The following is a 25147-nucleotide window of genomic DNA, read 5'->3' as shown; positions in this document are numbered from 1 at the left end:
CCAAGGACTTGGATTCATCCTAGAGTGTTAAATCTTCAATCTCATCCGAGTGAGATGAACCACGCTTGAAAATAATCAGCTGCTTAGCTTTGTATACATCTATGGCTCTTTCATTTAAAGTCTTGTGCGGATGAAGTGCAGACGAGGGTCCCAGATGGACATTCAGATCATTCAAGATATCTCCGATCTGAACTGCAAATCCTTGAGATTGTTCTGTAGGTACAGTTATCATAGCAGATAGAACATTGAACAGAACAACTGACCAATTTACGATAATACCAGCAGAGATAGCAACCATAACATCAAATTTTTCAGAAGTAATTGCATCGAAAGAACCTGCTTTGGCCAGAAGAGATTTGGCCACAATATCGTGTAGAATCCTAAATTCCATCTTCAATTCCTTCTTCTTGCAAGGAATGCGGGCTCGTTTGTTTGTCAAGGAGTACATGCTCTTCATATGCTTCTTTGTTTCAGCAGAAATTGTTGAAAAATCAGTGATTCCCTATCTTGGCAAATCGAATGAAGAAGTGAAGAGGGTAGATGTAATGCGGACAGATTCTCTACCAAGAGTTGCAGAGATGGAGTCCTCTTCAAATTTTGCCGTCTGGAAGAACTTGGGTAAGGCTTGCTTGTAAAGCAATTTCCCGCCTTCGAGAAATTTCCGCAGCCCAGATGCTTCAATTTCTCTGAACATATCCACCATTCCTTGATCTGTTAGATCGAATATGGTGTAAAAATCGATGAGAAGAACGTTTTGGGTAATGGGCGTCATCTTGTTCCTGCAAAATCGAAGAATAAATGCGAGTAATTTGTTCTTTGCGAAGAAGGAGTAGGTTAGGGTTCAGAGAATGCGAAGTGTTTGAAGAGACAACTTTTTCGATAAGTTTTAAGAAACTAAGCACGTGTCAGATGACGTAATAATTAATTCAAATTCAAAAAGAAATGCGGTGGAGATTTTTATGCACGCGGTAAAAAAATAATAATATTTTAATAATTTATTGAGAATCCTAAGCGACAGAAATCCCTTATAAAAAGACCACTCGGATGTAACTTCCGAGTATCCTGTTTCATAATCAAACCATAAAATCAGATAAAGAAAATGAGTTCTCATCTGTCTGTCGAGGAGTTCAAGGAAGAACTTCAGGAATTCATCCTGAAGTGGGTGATGCGTCTCTGGTTCAAAGTGGAAGAAATCCGGATGTATCAGCAGGCGCCGTTTCCTCCACGCAAGCATGAGGATGTTTGCGAGCTTGAGGATCGCAAGGACAAGTACATGGAGTTTCTGGGTGCCATAAGCGTTGAGGAGATCCTCACGAATCAGGGTGTTTCCTTTCTGATGTACAGGAAGGAAGTGAAGGTCCTCACTCATCTGATCAATTCAGGTGAGTTTAATGGGAGGCGCTTTGATCCGGTCGTGCTGGAGTGGTTGAATGTGTGGCGTCTGGATGCTGATGTGAGAAAGAGGGTCTGGGGGCCAATGAGGAAAAATCTAGGAGATTAAGTTAGTATGATGAATGTAATGTAACACTTTTGTATTTTGCAATGAAGTATTATGATTATCTCCTATTTTTGTGTTTTGTGTGTGTAATTGAAACTTGTTAAAGTAAACACAATACTTAAGGAATCTTAACCAGTATCGAACTTAAGAAAAAAAAGGAAACAAAAACAAACTATCCAGATGAAAGTTTAGATAAGCGTTTCATCTTTAGTCGGATGAAAGATTATTTCCGAAGAATAATAAAATCAAGATTTTTAAAGCATGGTCAGAAAGTAATGATTCAAACAGGATTCTATCTGAAAGCAAATATGCATAGAATATCGTGACAAATAGTGATTGGACATAATGTGTTTGAAATGAAAAGAATGACTGTTCATTTTTTTGCATAGAAGAATTAAAGGCATTTAAATTGAAAATAAAGTCAATATGTGTGAGAATCTCAAGAAGGATTATCACGATCTAGGCAGATCAAATTGAATTTCCCGTAATAAATGAGTAGAAGTTGATTGGACGTTTAAAGAAGCTGAAGCGGCTGATGTCCTGTCATCTATTGATCTGTCCCTATAAGAAGCAAAGTTACAAGGCACTAACAACATATAGTTCAAAACAGTAAGAGTAAATGGCAAGTGAGAATAATAACATCGTTGTTCCATCTGTTGACCAAGAGTATGAGATCCGGAAGAATTTATACAGGAGGAGGGTGTTTGAGCGAGGAATGAGAATGTGGCATTTCCTTGATTTCCTTCGCTGTCCTCGTCGTCCCAATATTCCTCCATTGACTCCTGCAATGCGTCGTCGAAATTGTGCTAGGATGCAGTGGTGTAAGTTCATGATGGGTACTCAAAATACTAGAGATGTCTTGAAGTCCTCTGGAGTTCGGCTTGTCATTCTCCTCACAGAGCGAGATGAAATGCAGAAAATTTGCTTTGAGGATGACGTCTGCAATGGTCAAGGCTCCCTAAGTGCTTGGATGATCAACTGGAGCCGAGAGATGCGTAGTAGAATAAATCTTGCTCGAGTAGCTTATGAGGCAGATGAGTGAAATGTAATAAGTTTTATGTTTTTCATCTGTTAAATGTACTGGAACGAGAAAATATTAAGAATTAAGCAGATATTCCCCCTAAACATGTGCTTAATTTAATCAATATCAATTAAACCAAGAACATTTCGAAAATAAGAAAACTTAGCATCGGGTAATGGTTTGGTGAAAATATCGGCAACTTGCAAATCAGTTGAAACATGTTACAGACGAACATCTTTCTTTTGAACATGATCTCGGATGAAATGGTGACGTATATCAATGTGCTTTGTTCTGGAATGTAGAACCGGATTGTATGTGATAGCAATTGCACTTGTATTATCACAGAAGATTGGTGATTCGGATGAATCAACACCGTAATCTCTGAGTTGCTGTTGAATCCAGAGCAATTGTGCACAACAACTTCCAGCGGCTAAGTATTCTGATTCTGCTGTAGATGTAGCAATAGATGTTTGTTTCTTACTGAACCAAGAAATAAGCCTGTCACCAAGAAATTGACAAGTCCCACTTGTGCTCTTACGATCAATTCTGCAACCTGCATAATATGCATCTGAGTAACCAATTAGATTAAAACTAGAATCTTTTGGATACCATAATCCAACATTCTGAGTTTCCTTAAGATATTTTAGGATTCTCTTTGCGGTAATATAGTGAGATTGCTTCGGATCAGATTGAAATCTTGCACATAGACCGACTGAGAACATTATATCTGGTCTGCTTGCTGTCAGATAAAGTAAAGATCCTATAAGTCCTCTGAATAGAGTTTGATCTACTGAAGGCCCAGCTTCATCTTTGTCCAGTTTGATTGAAGCACTCATTGGGTTACTGGCAGCAGAGCAATTCTCCATTCCAAATTTCTTCAGAAGTTCTTTTGTGTATTTGACCTGGTTAATGAATATTCCCTTTTCCATCTGTCTGACTTGAAATCCCAGAAAGAATGTTAGTTCTCCCATCATACTCATCTCGAATTTGTCCTGCATCATCTTAGAAAAACTTTTTGCATAATTTGGGGTTAGATGACCCAAATATGATATCATCAACATAAATTTGTACTAATAAAGTATAATCGCCTTTGAAAAACTTAAAAAGAGTTTTATCTACAGAGCCAATAGTAAAACCATGATCATTAAGAAAAAGTGAAAGAGTATCATACCAAGCTCGTGGAGCTTGTTTTAACCCATAAAGAGCTTTATCCAGTTTGAATACATGATCTGGATAAGTTTGACTTTCGAATCCTGGGGGGTTGTTTTACAAACACTTCTTCTTGGAGAAGACCATTGAGAAATGCACTTTTAACATCCATCTGGAATACCTTAAAATCCTTGAAAGCAGCATAAGCAAGATAAATTTGAATAGCTTCAAGTCTAGCTACAGGAGCAAATGTTTCATCAAAATCAATGTCCTCTTCTTGTCTGTAACTCTGTGCTACTAATCGAGCCTTATTTCTTACTACATTACCACTTTTATTGAGTTTATTTTTAAATACCCATCTAGTTCCTATTATAGATTTATCTGAAGGTCTAGGAACTAAATGCCAGACTGTGGGGACCTCGGGTTGCTAATCTCAAATTAAGGCAAAAATAAGTTAAATACAATTAACTTATAAGCATCAATCAAGAATGCAATAAAGGCAAATAAAATTTTTTTTTTAAACTAAGGGTGGCTCGCTCGAGCGAGCCTAGGCGTGCGCTCGAGCGAGAGCCACTCGGGTTCAACTCCCAACCATGGCTCTCTCGAGCGAGCCTAGGGTGCCGCTCGAGCGAGCTGTGCTCTGCTCCTGCTAAACATATGCTGCTTTTATGCTGATCTTCTTGCTTTGCTGATGAACATGCATCTAAACATGCTAGATATGATGTACAAATGAATAAGAGCATGATAACTTCATTTGCAACATGAAAACATCATCCTTAATCTACTTAGATTCTTCCAAAGGAAATACAAACATATAAATTCTCAAGTTACTACAACATCTCATAATAACTTCATCATATACCAAATAAATAACATCTTGTCTAAGTTCACAATTTGGTGCACCATCTGCTAAAACCCGAAGTCACCACGTGTCATGACTCTTCTCGAGCTATCGAAGCCAACTCTAACTTGCTCATGCCCCAACCTGATGCAATGCACACATACAAACAAAGCAACAACCGAATAACTCCGGTGAGAATAAATCTCAGTACGAACGACATGAATATACAACATTTAAGCATATAAACTCATTCAAATCTTGAATGTAAAATAGCATGCTAGCATTTATAAACGCATATTCTAAACCATAAAAATCTCTAGGTTAATGCATAAACGCAATGCATGTGCCAAGGAATAGGCTATCAAATCTGATATCAATAAATCGTAGTTATGGGATCCCGGGGAAATAAAATCTTTAACCAACCACCGACTCTCCCACTCGAGGTGGTGTTAAATATCTCAATTCCCCTGACTTTGGTGCAACTATAGTGAGTCATCTAGCTCTGGACATAAATCTATATTCCGTGCCATGAGTCATCTGACTCTGAAAGTAAATCTACATTCCATGTCACTCAACTACAGTTCTCCAAACGTCATCTGCACTCTAGGCTTTTCAACCCTCTGTGCTTGTCAGACTGGAGTTCAAGATGAATGCAACATAATCTGGATGCATCAAATCATACATAAGCTAAAACAACATCTGGAACACATCAATCATATCATCATATGATCATATAAACACTAAAAGATACCGACAAATCTGTAAGCATCACATGGAATACGTAAAATATGTTCAATACAGAACATAATATAAATCAAAGAAAACAAGTAAACATTTACATAAATATTCTGGAAATTAAAGAAGATATCTATCTTGAATAATCTATCGCATTTATGTAAATGTAAACAATAACGTATTTTAAACATGCATGTATGTGATTTTAGGCAACTCGATAACCAGAAACAATCTCGAGTTATTCTTCCCATCTTATTAATGTCTATTCATACATTTCCTTCTGAATCTGAGAAGTTTCAATTCTGGACAATTAACATCAAAGAACTTTTATCAAAATCTGCTCAAATCAGTACAATCATTCAAGGCAAACTAGCTTCAAACCTTCTTCCATCTTTCTTGGTTCAAAGGCTAATTTCTCGAGCTCACCGACTCGAAATCGATATGTTGCAATTCAAATCTGAAATGCATTGATATATACGTCAAGATGAGCTTTCAATGTCATTTCATTCTTATTTAGGATAAAACAATCTAATAACTTGATCCCGTGATCGGAATTCAAACCGATGGCATAACGGATCGAATTCGATATTTTCAAAAGCATAACATCAATCTTATAACTCATCTCAACTCAATACCAACATCAATTCATCAGCACAATTTCGAAATCATCAGCCATAAAAATTCAGAATTTCGAAAATCATTCCATAATTCAAAAACATGCTCAAACGACGATCTTTTCTCTATCCGTCTTAGATATGCTATCGTCGTATATGCTAGAACACATTTATGCAATCAAATCTTAATTCTAACAACAACTTAAAATTCAAACATGGTATAACTTCATAAAACTTACGTCAAAACGTAGCACTTGGAGCTGTGATTGCAAATATACGATCAATCGGAAATTCTATCGGGCGGATCAATTTTTATCGGAGCTTAAAATGATCAAATATGGCTTGGAACCCTTTTTCCTCTCTTCTCGGTTCTTGTCTGCTCCCTTTCTGATTTCCCACGTGAATGAAGGCTAGGAATATGTGTAATTAGATATTTATTGGCCTATTTACATTTTAGTCCCTGAACTTTGGCATAATTGCAATTCAGTCCCCGGACAAGCGATTTAATTCAATTTCAATCCTAAATAATTTAAGAATAATAGAATTTAATTCTAAACTCTAAATATTCTCAAATTAAATATTCTTGGATTAAAATTAAATCATTTCGGACCTTATCGCATTTTAGTCCTTGAATTTCTCAATATTTGCAAATTGGCCCTTGCTCGAATTTCATCCTCAAATTAAATCCTTGATATTTATAATCTTGAAATTTACATCTTAAATTACATAAATATCAATTCAAATATTTTTAATCTTTTAATTTAAGAATTCCGGATAGTAAAATCTTAAAATCCGAAAAATCTTCAAATTAAATATTTTTGACCCGAAATTGAAATCTCTAATTTCCATAAATTCTTAAATTCATCTTTTCATTCTTATTTGGAATTTAAATTTTAAATCTCGTCATTAAGAACTTAATATTTTTGGGTCTTACATTTCCTCCCCTCTAAGGAATGATTTCGTCATCGAAATCGCATTCGATCTTACTGCTGATTCTCGTAAGCTGTATAGCTGATGAAGTAATAATTACTTCAATTCTATGAGCTTTAGATATCTATTCTGATATCTTCTCTTTTATAGTATCTTATTCTTCTTTTTGATCGCTTTTGTAATCATATCTATTCTCATTAACATATAATCACTGAGTCAACTTAGATCTAAGTTACTCTTTCTCGTGATCTAACTCTGTATCAGTTATCTGACTTGAATGCACATACATATTCTAGCTGATATGCTTTAGCCAATGCATATGGATAACAAGTCATCTGTCTGAGAATTCGAGATTGAGTATTAATCAATAATCTAGATCAAAGACTTATAGCTTCTGAAATCTCTTTCTGAACCTAATGATGCTTGGGAAATAACTTCTTTGCTGATCATTCTGTTCAGGCTTCAAATATATCTATTGCTCATTTTCTAGCTCTGTCAATGCTGCTCTATTCTTATTCTGTTCAAATCAATTTTCACATTCTCTATCTTTTCTTGACTCATATCTGGTCTGATAGCTGATACTTCTAACATATCATTTTAATATAAAGACAATTCTGCTTTTCTTATCATCTTAACGCAAAATACCGTCTCTATATCTATCAGATAGCTGTCACAGGAATTATAGTAATCAAGTGGCAAATAATCAATCAACTAGTACCGAATCTAGTACTATAGTTCTGAGCATATCCTCGGAAATCTGGAAAATCACATCTGATAATCTACTAATCGGAGGATGGTATAATGAAATCTCATACAACCAAACACTCAGAATATCTGACAATCAATGCCACAATCTAGAAAACAAATCTAAAGTCTCTATCTTGACAATAAATTTCAATAATTCCTGTAATCTGATCATCTTGCTAAATTCATAACCAATATCTCTTTATGTTTGTATCATATCTAATACAACATATTCTTAAATCTGTCGCAATCTACTACAATATAAATCGCAAAATCATGACGATTCAAGTATATTCGAACTAAAATCTTCTGAAAAGTTGATCTTCTTTCAGCTCTTATGTAACTAATCTGTTATAGACACCACTTGGGTTCTTCTTTTCTACTTCGTTTACTGAAATTTTAGTATTGGTAATGTCAATTCTGTCGTATATGTTTTCATTTCTTTCACCAATACTGATTTCCATGTAATGACTACATGTAAGTCATACATGTGTAAACAATTGAATAAATATTCAAGCTGTTGTCATATGCTTTTTTTCAGAATCTGATATTCCATATCTAGAATATCTGGCATACTCAAACGATTATTGACCACAAAATTTATTTGTTCTGATCTGCTGTCTTATCTCTTATCTTAATCTAGCATTCTCAATCGAATTTTCATTGCTTGATCTAATATCCATGTTGCTTTTATCTTTCCAAACCAATAGAGTTTAGCTTGGATTGCAACAATTCTGATTGTTTGAGCATATGTATAGAAAAGCACAAACATACAACAAATACAGATCTGGACTCAATCACTCAAGCAATTATCTACAACCCATAACTCTTGCTGATGGTCTGAATATGAATTTCTATCCGTTACGAGCCAAATACTTCAAGATACACTGAATAAACACATCAAATAATCAATAGTTCTCAAATTTCAAATCAAAGGAACTCGCTCAAGTCAAGGTCACCCAAAATCAAATATTCTGAATGACAAAATCTACATAGTGAAAACAACTCACTTGCATTTCAAAACTTAAAGCGAGTAAATCAAATCAGACTCTAGCAAAGGAATAAGAGTCAATCAAACTCGATCGAGGTCGAATACAAAAACCTCAGAATCGATAGCAAGAAATTCAAGAATCATGATTTTTATGATGTAATAGCTTCAGTAAAATTGAAGAGAAAGCTCAACGGTAACTGATTTTTCTTATTCTCCATTGACATGAGTTCATTTATTAATTTTCAGCTGACAATAGTCGAATATAATCTTTACGACTTAACTTATTGTCATAAAATTAATCATCATTTCGGTACTAAATAACTCTTTTATACTCAATATTCTAGCTGTTTCTGGAGTTCTTCAGTTCAAGTAATGCTCTTCTATACGAGTTGTCATCAGACTTTCATTCTAGACATCACTTTCTATAGAACTTCTTTTCATTTCGTAGAAAAGTCGGAATATGTCTTCTGAATATTTCTGTATATTCTAACCACTGACATAGTTCTATACTAATTCAGTACATCAACTAGAATTCTTCCGATATTCTTCTACGTTCATCTTGATATAACCAGTACCGAAGAAAAGGAATCGTACTATCTAAAACTCATATCATAACTCTTTAGTCATTTCTGTTGCTGCTCTAACTGAATCACTGCAGATATTTTAGTACTATCTATCATGCATACTAGCTTAGTACCCTAAATTTTTTTTTTTCATAATCAAATTCAATCTTATTTCCTCAAATCTGTATTATATCTGTTCTGTCTCATCTGCTAAATATTTTCCATCTACTCAAAGGCAAAGACTCAGCACATACAAGTAATTAGAGGCTCAACAGATAAGATTGTAGCATAACAAATCATTGATATATGAATGTATGCTATGCAATCAATATATAAGCGGTGAACGAGAATTAACTCACTTACCTGTAATATTCTTATCTGATACAACTTGAGCCTCATTTTCTGTACTTGCTTATTGACTATGACATTATCCGTCATTCAAATTTTCTCTAGATCTATTTCAGCTAGGGGAGCTATGCTTTTTGCTAAACTTCTCCTTTTCTATCTTTTCTACTACTTACAGAAAGAAACAATTATGTTTACTTACCTGCCAAACCATTTCAATCCGTCTGCTCTTCCATAAATTCTTCTGGAAAATTCACTAACTTCTTGCTAAGTCCTGGAGTTGATATAAAATCAGGCTGGTTCTATGTTCATCTCAATATGCTTCTCTTGAACAACTGATCCAGCTTTTCAATTCAACCCCTTTCTAGACATAGCATATTCTGTATCCTTCTGAGTTAGTGATTAATAGCTTTGGAGTTGTTCAACTAACAAACTCCTCAATGCAATCCTCATATTGATCGGCTCAAAAAATTATCTCAACACTATTCTGTTCTGTCTGCGGTTCTGTTCTGTCTGAGGTTCTCATGTTATCTGCACAATCTGTCTTATTCGATAACAGAAGTAATATATATGGCAGAGATTATAAAATACAATTTCAGTATAACATACATATAAGCTCATGCTTCTGAATAGAACACATGCTTGCAAATTCTCATGATTTTTAAATAAAACATTCTTGCAACGAATTCCTTTATTCTAATGAATTCAAGAAATCAGGCATACATATCAGTATATAAGGATGTAATTCGCATCTCAGTAAAGCAAGCAGTATTCAATCAAGCAATCATAGTCGCATACAATTCTGTAAAGCAAGTAAAGCATACTCATGCAATACTATAAATGCATGCGACTCAATCTACCCCGCTCAACTTCTATCTTAGTCCAAGATGTTACGCTCTGATACCACCTGTTGTGGGGACCTCGGATTGCTAATCTCAAATTAAGGCAAAAATAAGTTAAATACAATTAACTTATAAGCATCAATCAAGAATGCAATAAAGGCAAATATTTTTTTTTTAACTAAGGGTGGCTGGCTCGAGCAAGCCTAGGCGTGCGCTCGAGCGAGAGCCACTCGGGTTCAACTCCCAACCATGGCTCGCTCGAGCGAGCCTAGGGTGCCGCTCGAGCGAGCTGTGCTCTGCTCCTGCTGAACATATGCTGCTTTTATGCTGATCTTTCTTGCTTTGCTGATGAACATGCATCTAAACATGCTAGATATGTTGTACAAATGAATAAGAACATGATAACTTCATTTGAAACATGAAAACATCATCCTTAATCTACTTAGATTCTTCCAAAGGAAATACAAACATATAAATTCTCAAGTTACTACAACATCTCATAATAACTTCATCATATACCAAATAAACAACATCTTGTCTAAGTTCACAATTTGGTGCACCATCTGCTAAAACCCGATGTGAGACCTCGATTCTAATCATCTAATCTCAGAATAAACAATAATAACGCATACAAGATCTAAGATTAAAAGCAAAGTTTTTTTTTTTTTTTTTTACACAGGGTGACGCGCGGGCGCGCCACCCGAGGCGCGGGCGCGCATACAAAGCTGCCCGGGCCTCCGAGAAAGGGAGCAGAACGCGCGGGCGCTCCTCACCAGGCGCGGGCGCGCATGGCCTGCTGTTTTAGCTCAAAATAAGGCTCCAAAAGTGCAATCCAACACCCGAAAAGGCTCCGACATGATCCAACTAACACTTTTCAACAACGAAGTATTCAATTACAAGAAAGAGTTCGAATACAAAACATATCAAGTTCGAGTTCTAACATGCTCCAATCTTAAACTAGATAAACATGCTAATTCGACTTCTAAACCGAGTCTCACTTCTACTACTTGCCCTCGAAGCTAACCATGCCTCTTCTGAATTGTTCCTGCCCCACCTGTTGCCAAGTACACATACAAAACAAAGCAACAGCCGGATAACCGGTGAGAACGACATTCCCAGTAAAAGCAACATAACAAGTAATACAAGTAACAAAACATGCTTTCAATACAATAACAAAATCAATAACATCGTAATGAATGCATGTCTTTAAACAGGGATAATAAATCTGATAACAAGGGATTGCAGCTGTGCCTTTGGGATCCCGAGGGTAAGATCACGTAACAACTCACCGACTCTCCCAATCGAGGTGGTGCCACGTATCTCACTCCTCTAGACTTTGAGCAACTATAATGAGTATGCTAGCACCAGACGAAACGACTACGACCTGGGCCACTCAATCATAGTTCCCAAACGTCTAAACAAAAAGGGCGGTTCTGCCCGCTGAAAACAAGATTGGCTCAAGATGAATGCATAACAGAAACATAAAACATAAGCCAAAACAATCAAACAAAACACAAGTTCCTCATGCTAGAACAAGTGTAGATGCAAGTACGTGATTTCAAAAGGGAAAACTCGAGAACCACAGTCCCGAGTATGCTATCCCGCTGCGATGACTGCTTTTACCTTTCAATGCAGTAGCTCCAACTCTGGATAAGCTACAAAAGAGATTGTATAAACAACTACACAATCTAACAACAACAAGGCAACGGTTCAAGGAAAACTCTTTATACCGTTCTTCGTCCAACTCTCGACGAACAATGCTGCTAACACAGGGCTCGACAAACTCCAACGAATCTGTAAGAATTCAAGAGTTGATCAAAAACCACGATCACTCACACACCAAGACTTCAATCAATACAAAAACAATTCGAAAACCCAAAACTCAAACCGACGGCATAACGGCTATAAACTGAACAAACCGGAAATGCAGACAGCAGTTCAATACCGATATCAACTCATATCAATGCCCAAAACAACAATAACAAAGCAAACCCATCAATCTAAAAATCCACATTTTCGAAAATGGCTTCCAAAAATCATAACAAATCCGAACGTCGCTCTAATTCAAAACCGACAGATAATAAACGATCAGAACTCTGTCTAGAACAACATACTCGAATCTCGAACGATTCTAACAACATCCAAAAACTAGAATGTATCCGATCGTAGAAGAACTTACAATATAACAGAGCTCTCACTGCAGTGATCGATAATCTGCCTTCAGAAATAAATTCCAACGGCCGGATCGAGCTCGGGATGAAATCTGGAAGCTTGAAGAATCGATTTCTTCAACAATGGAGGAGGGAGGCGTGAAGAGGAAGATGATGGAGAAGAGAGTGGGTCCAAACTCCTTATAAATATCTATAAAAACCGATAATTGCGTTTTAGTCCCTAAAAAATCCAATTTTTGCAAAAAGGACCCTGATCAAAATCAAACCGGCTCGAGAACTCTGTAATCTCTGATTAACTCAAATAAATTCAATTAAGATAAAAACGGGGCGTTACAATTCTCCCCCACTAAGAAGAGATTTCGTCCTCGAATCCACAAGAACCATAACTCATAAGATAGAATAAAGAACTAAAGACAGTAAGAAGAACTCACGTCATCCGAATAACTCCGGAAATCGCTGTCTCATGCCAGATTCTGTCTCCCAAGTCGCTTCCTCGATGCCGTGACGGCTCCACTGCACTTTCACCAATGGAATCAACTTGGTTCTGAGTTGCTTTTCTTTCCGATCAAGGATCTGAATCGGTCGCTCAAAATAGCTCAGGGTCTCATCTAACTCGGCTTCGTCAGGCTGAAGGATATGAGAAATATCTGCTTGATACTTTCGCAGCATAGAGACGTGAAAAACGTCGTGAATACCAGATAAAGACGGAGGAAGTGCAAGTCTGTAGGCAAGATCGCCTATTTTCTCGAGAATTTCGTACGGACCGATGAATCTCGGAGATAACTTTCCTCTCTTACCGAATCTGACGGTGCCTCTGAACGGAGAAATCTTAAGGAATACACGGTCTCCCTGCTCAAAACTCAGAGGTCGACGTCTGACATTCGCATACTTCGCCTGTCTATCTTGAGCTGACTTCATTCTGGTCTGAATGATCTTAACCTGCTCTGCCATATCTCTAAGCATCTCCGGTCCCAAATCTGGTGACTCGGACAATTCATCCCAAAACAACGGAGATCGGCACTTTCTACCATACAAAGCCTCAAAAGGCGCCATACCGATACTCGCTTGGAAGCTGTTGTTGTAAGAAAACTCGACAAGAGGCAAAGAATCCTGCCAACTAGTGCCAAAGTCTAGCACTACCGCTCGCAGCATATCCTCCAACGTCTGGATAGTCCGCTCTGACTGTCCATCTGTCTGAGGATGATAAGCTGTACTCAGATGAAATCGAGTACCAAGTGCCCCCTGAAGACTGTGCCAGAAGTGAGAAGTGAATCTAGGATCTCTGTCTGAAACGATCGACTTCGGCACACCATGCAATCTCACAACATTGCTAACATACAACTCAGTCATCTGATCATGACGATACGTCATCCTGTACGGAATAAAACACGCAGACTTCGTCAATCGGTCGATCACTACCCAAATAGCATCGCATCCTCGAACGGATCGTGGTAGCTTCGTGACAAAATCCATAGAAATGTGATCCCATTTCCATTCAGGAACAGATAGGCTGTGCAAAAGACCACCTGGTCGCTTCCGCTCTGCTTTCACTTGCTGACAATTCAAACACCGAGATACAAATCTCGCAACATCGTCCTTCATTCTCTTCCACCAGAACTGACTCTTCAGATCGTTGTACATCTTAAGACCTCCAGGATGAACGCTAAACCGACTGCAATGAGCCTCTCGGATAATACGCTGTCTCAACTCCGAAATATCAGGCACAACAATACGATTATTCACGAACAAAACATCATCTCTAACCTGGAATTCAGACTGATGGCCCGATCTGAGTTTTTCTACTGAAATCTGGATGCTCGGCTCAGACTTCTGTGCTTCTCTGATTGCAACAAACAACTCTGGCTCGGCTTGAATAGCAAACACTCTGATAGTCTCCCTATCTGTTTCAAACTCTAAACCAGAAGTGCAACAATCATCGATCAACTGGGAAACACCCATAGTAGAAAGAGATAAAGAACAAAGCTTTCGGCTCAAGGCATCTGCAACTGCATTAGACTTCCCCGGATAGTACTTGATTTCACAGTCGAAATCCTTCAACAGATCTAACCATCTCCTCTGTCTCATATTCAGCTCTGCTTGAGAAAACAAGTACTTAAGACTCTTATGGTCAGAAAAGATCTCGAAAGACTCACCATAAAGATAGTGACGCCAGATCTTCAGAGCAAAGACGATCGCAGCTAGTTCAAGATCATGGACCGGATAACGAGTCTCATGCGGTTTCAGCTGCCTTGATGCATACGCCACCACATGCTTATGCTGCATAAGAACACAACCCAAGCCTCGGTTAGAAGCATCACAATAGACTGTGAACCCTCCAGTACCCTTCGGAATAGAAAGAATTGGAGCACTGGTCAGTCTCCTCTTTAGATCAACAAAGCTAGCCTCACAATCTGGAGTCCAGACAAAAGGCGCATTCTTCTGAGTCAGCTGGGTAATAGGCTTGGCAATAGACGAGAAACCCTCGATGAAACGACGGTAATAACCAGCTAAACCCATGAAGCTTCGGATCTCAGGTACTGATGTCGGTCTAGGCCAATTCATAACCGCTTCGATTTTGCTGGGATCGACAGAAATCCCATCTTCAGAAATAATATGACCGAGAAAGACAACTCGATCTAACCAGAATTCGCATTTCGATAGCTTGGCAAACAACTGCTCAACTCGCAAAATCTGCAAGACGATTCTCAAGTGCTCTGCATGGTCAGTACGATTCTTCGAGTAGATAAGAATATCATCGATAAAAATAATGACGAACTCATCTAAATAACGCTGAAAGATACGGTTCATCAAACCCATAAAAACAGCTGGAGCGTTAGTCAAACCGAACGGCATGACTATAAACTCAAAGTGACCATACCTCGTTCTGAATGCGGTCTTAGGAACATCTTCCTCTCGCACTCTCAGCTGATGGTAGCCTGACCTCAGATCAATCTTAGAGTAGACAGAAGAACCCTGCAGTTGATCAAACAAGTCATCTATTCGGGGTAAAGGATATCTGTTCTTAACTGTAGCCTGATTCAATTGGCGGTAGTCGATACAGAGCCGCATAGAACCATCCTTCTTCCGAACGAATAGAACAGGAGCACCCCAAGACGATACACTAGGTCTGATGTATCCCTTGGCAATCAAATCCTCAAGCTGCTCCTTCAACTCTCTCAATTCAACAAGTGCCATACGATAAGGAGCTTTTGAAATAGGTTGAGTACCTGGCACTAAGTCAATGCTGAATTCGACTTCTCGAATGGGTGGCAATCCATGAACATCTTCCGGAAACACATCAGCAAAATCTCTAACCACTGGTAAGTCAACCAAAGCTGGGCTAGATTTCAGTACATCAACCGCATAAACCAAAAATCCTTCTGCACCTCTCTGTAACAAACGAGTCATAGATAACACTGAAATCAAAGGAATTCTAGATCGAGAACCCTTACCAAAGAATTTCCACTCGTCTGCCATTTCAGGTCTGAACCTGACAACCTTCAGAAAACAATCAATTGTCGCCCTGTACTTGGTTAAAGCATCTATCCCGACAATACAATCAAAATCTGACAGTCCAAGTACAATACAGTCGAATTCTAACAAATTCCCCTCAAAACAAAGTTCACAGTTCCTGACTAGTCGGACAGAAACAATTCCTCCACCCAAAGGTGAAGTAACAGCTACTATAGTAGGCAACAATTCAGTTGGCAAAGCATGCAATAACACATATTTCTCAGAGATAAAGGAATGGGAAGCACCTGTATCTATCAAGACATGAGCAGAATGACCGAAAATCGAACATTTACCTGCTATGACATCGTCAGGTGCTGCCTGAGCCTGATCCTCTGTCAATGCAAAGACTCGTGTTTGCTGTCTCGGAGGCTGATTTGCACTAGAGCTACCTCCTTGTCTGTTCTGCTGTTGCTGGGGTTGGAAAGAGTGCACTGCAGACGACTGCCTCTCCGGCTGAGCTGCAGGTCTAGACGAACTCCCACTCTGAGCTCTATCTCTATTACATTGAGGGCACACTTTAGAGAAGTGTCCCGGTTGCTGACATGTGTTACAATTGCCGAAGACTCCCACACACTGATCCGGTGAGTGTCTTCCTCCACACTTGCTGCAGTACAAGGATGATGACCCAGAACTCGGTCCTGAACCGAATTGCTTCGAACCACTGGAACTGGACGAACTGTTCCCCTGTCTCTTGAACTGTTTACCTCTTGCCTTGTACTGATCCTTTCTGTTTCCCCCACTGTTTCCACCTTCATACCTCTGCTGCTGGTTCTGATGTTGAGGTGGCTGATTCTGGTACTGAGATGGTTGGTTCTGATACTGCCTCTGCTGCTGAGGTGCCCCCTGATTACCTCTTTGCCTCCACAAGCCTGCTTCTGCTCCCTTTGCGTAATTCATGGCATCCGCAAAGTTGCTAGGCCTGTTGGTGTTAACCAACGTGAAGACATCGGGGTTCAACCCGTTGATGAACTGATCTGCCTTAGCTTCTTCATCTCCGGCAATTAGCGGTGCAAAACGCAACAGACTATCGAACTTAGCCACGTACTCTTCAATGTTCAGATTCCCTTGCCTCAGATTTGCAAACTCTGCTCCCTTATCCTTACGATACGAGATAGGGAAAAACCGCTTATAAAACTCAGATTTAAAAAGAGTCCAAGTAACCTCTGTACCTCTACTCTCAATTGCTTTCTTTGTCATGATCCACCAGCTCTTAGCACCACCACGCAGCTGATGAATTACTAACCTGATTCGGCGGTCATCTGTGTAGTCAATGGAATCAAACAACTGATCCATATCATCCAACCAACTCTCACAGTCAACTGGATTTTCTGAACCCATCAACAATGGCGGATTGAACGACTGAAACCTCTTCAGCAAGGTTTCCATAGGAGTCGCTGAAGCATCCAACTGATCAACCTCAGTGCTAGCTTGCTCAGTCGCAGGGATAACTGGTGGTGTGTTTCTGTTTATCACTCGACGAGGACCCATCTGATAATCAAAGGTTAGCACACGAGATATCTCAATTGCTACCATCAGTGTCCTTACAACCGCTTGGAATACCGAATACCAGTCGAGAACAGAAACAGTTATATCTCAAGTAGATCATGCTTTATTAATTTAAATCACACAACCATGTAATTCAAATAATGCTCAAACAATAAAGCATGCTCGCATGGAATTAAGTACACAATTAAATAATTCAAACACATGCGAGGAGTCATTGCACACAGACTCAATCTACCTCGCTCACTCTAGTTCGACCAAGAATCTTAAGGCTCTGATACCACTTAATGTGAGACCTCGATTCTAATCATCTAATCTTAGAATAAACAATAATAACGCATACAAGATCTAAGATTAAAAGCAAAGTTTTTTTTTTTTTTACACAGGGTGACGCGCGGGCGCGCCACCCGAGGCGCGGGCGCACATACAAAGCTGCCCGGGCCTCCGAGAAAGGGAGCAGAACGCGCGGGCGCTCCTCACCAGGCGCGGGCGCGCATGGCCTGCTGTTTTAGCTCAAAATAAGGCTCCAAAAGTGCAATCCAACACCCGGAAAGGCTCCGACATGATCCAACTAACATTTTTCAACAACGAAGTATTCAATTACAAGAAAGAGTTCGAATACAAAACATATCAAGTTCGAGTTCTAACATGCTCCAATCTTAAACTAGATAAACATGCTAATTCGACTTCTAAACCGAGTCTCACTTCTACTACTTGCCCTCGAAGCTAACCATGCCTCTTCTGAATTGTTCCTGCCCCACCTGTTGCCAAGTACACATACAAAACAAAGCAACAGCCGGATAACCGGTGAGAACGACATTCCCAGTAAAAGCAACATAACAAGTAATACAAGTAACAAAACATGCTTTCAATACAATAACAAAATCAATAACATCGTAATGAATGCATGTCTTTAAACAGGGATAATAAATCTGATAACAAGGGATTGCAGCTGTGCCTTTGGGATCCCGAGGGTAAGATCACGTAACAACTCACCGACTCTCCCAATCGAGGTGGTGCCACGTATCTCACTCCTCTAGACTTTGAGCAACTATAATGAGTATGCTAGCACCAGACGAAACGACTACGACCTGGGCCACTCAATCATAGTTCCCAAACGTCTAAACAAAAAGGGCGGTTCTGCCCGCTGAAAACAAGATTGGCTCAAGATGAATGCATAACAGAAACATAAAACATAAGCCAAAACAATCAAACAAAACACAAGTTCCTCATGCTAGAACAAGTGTAGATGCAAGTACGTGATTTCAAAAGGGAAAACTCGAGAACCACAGTCCCGAGTATGCTATCCCGCTGCGATGACTGCTTTTACCTTTCAATGCAGTAGCTCCAACTCTGGATAAGCTACAAAAGAGATTGTATAAACAACTACACAATCTAACAACAACAAGGCAACGGTTCAAGGAAAACTCTTTATACCGTTCTTCGTCCAACTCTCGACGAACAATGCTGCTAACACAGGGCTCGACAAACTCCAACGAATCTGTAAGAATTCAAGAGTTGATCAACAACCACGATCACTCACACACCAAGACTTCAATCAATACAAAAACGATTCAAAAACCCAAAACTCAAACCGACGGCATAACGGCTATAAACTGAACAAACCGGAAATGCAGACAGCAGTTCAATACCGATATCAACTCATATCAATGCCCAAAACAACAATAACAAAGCAAACCCATCAATCTAAAAATCCACATTTTCGAAAATGGCTTCCAAAAATCATAACAAATCCGAACGTCGCTCTAATTCAAAACCGACAGATAATAAACGATCAGAACTCTGTCTAGAACAACATACTCGAATCTCGAATGATTCTAACAACATCCAAAAACTAGAATGTATCCGATCGTAGAAGAACTTACAATATAACAGAGCTCTCACTGCAGTGATCGATAATCTGCCTTCAGAAATAAATTCCAACGGCCGGATCGAGCTCGGGATGAAATCTGGAAGCTTGAAGAATCGATTTCTTCAACAATGGAGGAGGGAGGTGTGAAGAGGAAGATGATGGAGAAGAGAGTGGGTCCAAAATCCTTATAAATATCTATAAAAACCGATAATTGCGTTTTAGTCCCTGAAAAATCCAATTTTTGCAAAAAGGACCCTGATCAAAATCAAACCGGCTCGAGAACTCTGTAATCTCTGATTAACTCAAATAAATTCAATTAAGATAAAAACGGGGCGTTACACCCGAAGTCACCACGTGCTATGACTCTTCTCGAGCTATCGAAGCCAACTCTAACTTGATCATGCCCCAACCTAATGCAATGCACACATACAAACAAAACAACAGCCGAATAACTCCGGTGAGAATAAATCTCAGTACGAACGACATACATATACAACATTTAAGCATATAAACTCATTCAAATCTTGAATGTAAAATAACATGCTAGCATTTATAAATGCATATTCTAAACCATAGAAATCTCTAGGTTAATGCATAAATGCAATGCATGTGCCAAGGAATAGGCTATCAAATCTGATATCAATAAATCGTAGTTCTGGGATCCCGGGGAAATAAAATCTTTAACCAACCACCGACTCTCCCACTCGAGGTGGTGTTAAATATCTCAATTCCCCTGACTTTGGTGCAACTATAGTGAGTCATCTAGCTCTGGAAATAAATCTATATTCCGTGTCATGAGTCATCTGACTCTGGAAGTAAATCTACATTCCATGCCACTCAACTACAGTTCTTCAAACGTCATCTGCACTCTAGGCTTTTCAACCCTCTGTGCTTGTCAGGCTGGAGTTCAAGATGAATGCAACATAATCTGGATGCATCAAATCATACATAAGCTAAAACAACATCTTGAACACATCAATCATATCATCATATGATCATATAAACACTCAAAGATACCGACAAATCTGTAAGCATCACATGGAATACGTAAAATATGTTCAATACAGAACATAATATAAATCAAAGAAAACAAGTAAACATTTACATAAATATTCTGGAAATTAAAGAAGATATCTATCTTGAATAATCTATCCCATTTATGTAAATGTAAACAATAACATATTTTAAACATGCATGTATGTGATTTTAGGCAACTCGATAATCAGAAACAATCTCGAGTTATTCTGCCCATCTTATTAATGTCTATTCATACCTTTCCTTCTGAATCTGAGAAGCTCCAATTCTGGACAAATAACATCAGAGAACTTTTATCAAAATCTGCTCAAATCAGTACAATCATTCAAGGCAAACTAGCTTCAAACCTTCTTCCATCTTTCTTGGTTCAAAGGCTAATTCCTCGAGCTCGCCGACTCGAAATCGATATGTTGCAATTCAAATCTGAAATGCATTGATATATACGTCAAGATGAGCTTTCAATATCATTTCATTCTTATTTAGGATCAAACAATCTAATAACTTGATCCCGTGACCGGAATTCATACCGACGGCGTAACAGATCGAATTCGATATTTCCAAAAGCATAACATCAATCTTATAACTCATCTCAAGTTCTCAACTCAATACCAACATCAATTCATCAGCACAATTTTGAAATCATCAGCCCTAAAAATTCAGAATTTCAAAAATCATTTCATAATTCAAAAACATGTTCAAACGACGATCTTTTCTCTATCCGTCTTAGATATGCTATCGTCGTATATGCTAGAACACATTTATGCAATCAAATATTAATTCTAACAACAACTTAAAATTAAAACATGGTAGAACTTCATAAAACTTATGTCAAAACGTAGCACTCGGAGCTGTGATTGCAAATATACGATCAATCGGAAATTCTACCGGGCGGATCAATTTTTATCGGAGCTTAAAATGATCAAATATGGCTTGGAACCCTTTTTCCTCTCTTCTCGGTTCTTGTCTACTCCCTTTATGATTTCCCACGTGAATGAAGGCTAGGAATATGTGTAATTAGATATATATTGGCCTATTTGCATTTTAGTCCCTGAACTTTGGCATAATTGTAATTTAGTCCCCGGACAAGCGATTTAATTCAATTCATTCCTAAATAATTTAAGAATAATAAAATTTAATTCTAAACTCTAAATATTCTCAAATTAAATATTCTCAAATTAAAATTAAATCATTTCGGACCTTATCGCATTTTAGTCCTTGAATTTCTCAATATTTGCAAATTGGCCCTTGCTCGGATTTCATCCTTAAATTAAATACTTGATATTTATAATCTTGGAATTTACATCTTAAATTCCATAAATATCAATTCAAATATTTTTAATCTTTTAATTTAAGAATTCTGGATAGTAAAATCTTAAAATCCGAAAAATCTTCAAATTAAATATTTTTGACCCAAAATTGAAATCTCTAATTTTCATAAATTCTTAAATTCATATTTTCATTCTTATTCGGAATTTAAATCTTAAATCCCGTCATTAAGAACTTAATATTTTCGGGCCTTACACAGACAGAATTTCTTTCGAATTGATTCAATTCATCTTGCATGGCTTCTATCCAATAACTGTCAAAAAGAGCTTCTTCTACTTTCTTAGGTTTTATATGAGAAATAAAAGCAGCATGCATTAACTCATTAATCATCTGACCTCTGGTTCTCAAAGGTGCAGATAAATTACCTATTACCAAGTTTGGTGGATGAGTCTTGGACCATCTGTAATTTGGACCAAGTTGATCTGTGTTCCCTTGTTGATCTTGATCATTGTGATGTTCTGTGTTTGTTGGAATCTCGTTGTTAATTGGTGGTTCTTCTGGTATCTGTTCCTCAATTTGAACTGGTTCAAAAGGAATTATGATCTGAATCTCTTCTTCATCATCTGAGTCAAGTTTTGCATCTTCTATTCTGTTACTGAGATCATTTAGGCTTGAAGATTCATTAGTAACAGATGATTCATCAAAAACAACGTGTATTGATTCTTCAACTGTTAGAGATTTAATATTAAATACTCTATAAGCTTTACTAACAGATGAGTATCCAAGAAACAAACTAGCATCTGATCTGACGAGTGCAGTCAGATGAGTCTTACCATTGTTGTGAATGAAACATTTGCAACCAAATACCTTGAAGTATGATATCACTGAAACTTTACCATACCAGATCTCATAAGGTGTTTTTCCAACTTTCTTATTAATCATTGATCTGTTCTGAGTATAACAAGCTGTATTTACAGCTTCTACCCAAAACTTTTGTGAAATACCTGAATCAGCAATCATTGTTCTGGCAGCTTCCTTTAGAGTTCTATTTCTCCTTTCTGCAACACCATTTTGTTGTGATGTTCTAGCTGCAGATTACGCATGCTTGATTCCATGATTTTCAAGATATGTAGACATAGTTTGATTTGTAAACTCGGTTCCTCTGTCACTTTTAATTTTATCAATCTTTTGTGATTTCTCATTTTGAAGTCTTAAAAGAAGTTTAATCAATTGGGTGGCAGTTTGATCTTTAGATTTTAAAAATATCACTCAAGTAAATCTTGAGAAATCATCAACAATAACTAGGGTGTATTTCATTCCCCCTAAGCTCATTACTGGAATAGGACCAAAAAGATCCATGTGCAATAGTTCTAAGCTTTTGGAAGATGATTTACATCATTTGTTTTTAAAAGTTGATCTGATCTGCTTACCTAGTTGGCAGACAGAACAAATTTTATCTTTAGAAAACTCGATTTTAGGCAGACCTGTAACCAATTCATGTTTACTCAGATTGGCTAAAGCTTTGAAGTTCAAGTGATTTAGTCTCTTGTGCCATAACCAATGTTGGTTCATCTTTGATGCTATCAGGCAGACTGAAGTGATTGGTTGATCCGACCAATTAACTTTATAAGTGTTTCCATTTCTTTCTCCTGTCATAATGATTAGTCCAGATTGATCTTTTACGGTGCAGGTATGTTTTTGAAATAACACACAATAATCATAGTCACACAATTGACTAATACTAATCAGATTATACTTTAAATTCTCTACGAGTAATACATCTTTAATGTGAATATTTCCATGAATAAGCTTACCCTTACCCATGGTTGTACCTTTAGAATTATCTCCAAATGTAATCTTAGGTCTTGGTCCTGGTGTATATTCAGATAGCATTCTTCTGTCTCCTGTCATATGCCTTGAGCATCCACTATCCAGGTACCAGACTGTTTGCTTGATCAATTCGCCCTTGTTTCCCTACAAAAATAAAATAAAATAACTTTGGTCTCCATTCCTACTTGGGTCCACGCTGGATTAATCCCTTTGGAATCCATACTTGGATTATCCTCACAGTCTTTCCATGATGTTGACCTTTGGGAATTATAAATTTATCTGATGATTTTTGTGCATTGTGCTATGTGTGCCAAGTGTTATGATCAGATCGATTATTCCTATTTGACTTCCAATACTTTCTATAAGAGCTGTTAAAATGTGGTTTATGTTGAGTTGGTAAAGTTCTTTGTCTTTCAGAACCATTTCTAGACCAATTTGATCTAGGTCTAGTCCATCCTGACTTAGATCTGTCTGGCTCAACATATCCCAGCCCTCTGTGTAAGAGTTTGCTCCGATGAGGTCTTGAATATGTCATAGGAATCTTTGGTTCATATATCGTGCTGGATCTCACAAACTTCAGATACTTGGAGCTGTTATTTTCCAGACACGATTGAGTGGTTGAAGTAGATGAACTTCCTTCATTTGTGTTGTAGCCTAAGCCGGATTTATCACCAGCTTGCTTTTGCATTTCTGTAAGTTTATCTAAGGATATCGATGCTTTATTCCAAGAGTTTACTAGATCTGTTAATCTCTGATTTTCAGATAAAGGTTCTTGCAGCTTACTTCTCATATCATTGTTCTCATCCATTAACAAATTTATCTGAGCCTTTAGACTGTCTGATCCAGTATACTCATTTGAGTTACTTTGATCTGAATTATCTGTTGTTCCCTTTCCATTTTTTCTGACTTCATCGAACTTGTGAGATAGTGTGCGATATTCAATAACCATCTCATTTAATGCATTAATAAGATCTTCCTTACTAAATTCATCAGAAGTAAAGTCAAGTACCTCTCCATCGTCTGGAATGTCAGAGTTATTAGCCATAAGGCATTTGGCAGTTTCTTCTTCACTTTCACTTGACGATGTCTCTGAGTCAGATGAAGTGGAGTCTGATTCTGCCCATTTGCTATTGCTTTCATCTGCTAACAAAGCTTTTTGTTCTTTCTTTCTGCTAAATCTCTTTCTTTCTTCCCTTGAGTTCTTTTTGTATAATGTTCTCTTTTCATCCTTATTAGGTTTGGTACAATCGGCTATAAAGTGTCATTCTTTTCCACAGTTGTAACAAGCTCGATTTTCTTCAGCTGGTTCTTTTGATTTGAAGCTTTATCTGTTTGCTCTTTGGGAGTTATTGTGATTCTTCCTCATGAATCTTCCAAACTTTTTGACAAATAGTGACATTGCATCGCTACTGATTTGTTCTGCAGTCTTGGTTACAGGAGTTTCATCTGCTGCAGTGATAGCTTTGGTAACTTGTGATGTTGATGTGTCTTCCTAAGTTCGAACTCCCAACTCGAATTCATAAGCTTTAAGATCTGCAAATAGATCATGTAGTTCGATCTTATTGAGATATTTGGATTCCCTCATAGCGACTGTCTTTACATCCCATTCTCATGGTAGGGCTCTCATGACTTTGAGTGCTACTTCACGATTGCTATAACTCTTTCCAAGTGCATTCAGCTCGA

General features: G+C 37.9%; 1 protein-coding gene across 1 annotated transcript; it reads right to left on the bottom strand.

Moving 5' to 3' along the window:
- Positions 1 to 2740: 2740 nt before the first annotated feature.
- LOC140860532 (secreted RxLR effector protein 161-like) lies at positions 2741 to 3499 on the bottom strand. Its single transcript, XM_073263538.1, has one exon. The coding sequence runs from the start codon at positions 3497 to 3499 to the stop codon at positions 2741 to 2743; it is 759 nt and encodes a 252-aa protein (XP_073119639.1).
- Positions 3500 to 25147: the final 21648 nt, after the last annotated feature.

The sequence above is a fragment of the Henckelia pumila genome, chromosome 4 (assembly GCF_033568475.1).
Source record: "Henckelia pumila isolate YLH828 chromosome 4, ASM3356847v2, whole genome shotgun sequence".
Classification (NCBI taxonomy): domain Eukaryota; kingdom Viridiplantae; phylum Streptophyta; class Magnoliopsida; order Lamiales; family Gesneriaceae; genus Henckelia; species Henckelia pumila.
Note: the sequence above shows the minus strand (reverse complement) of the source record. Positions and strands in the feature narration are given on the sequence as shown.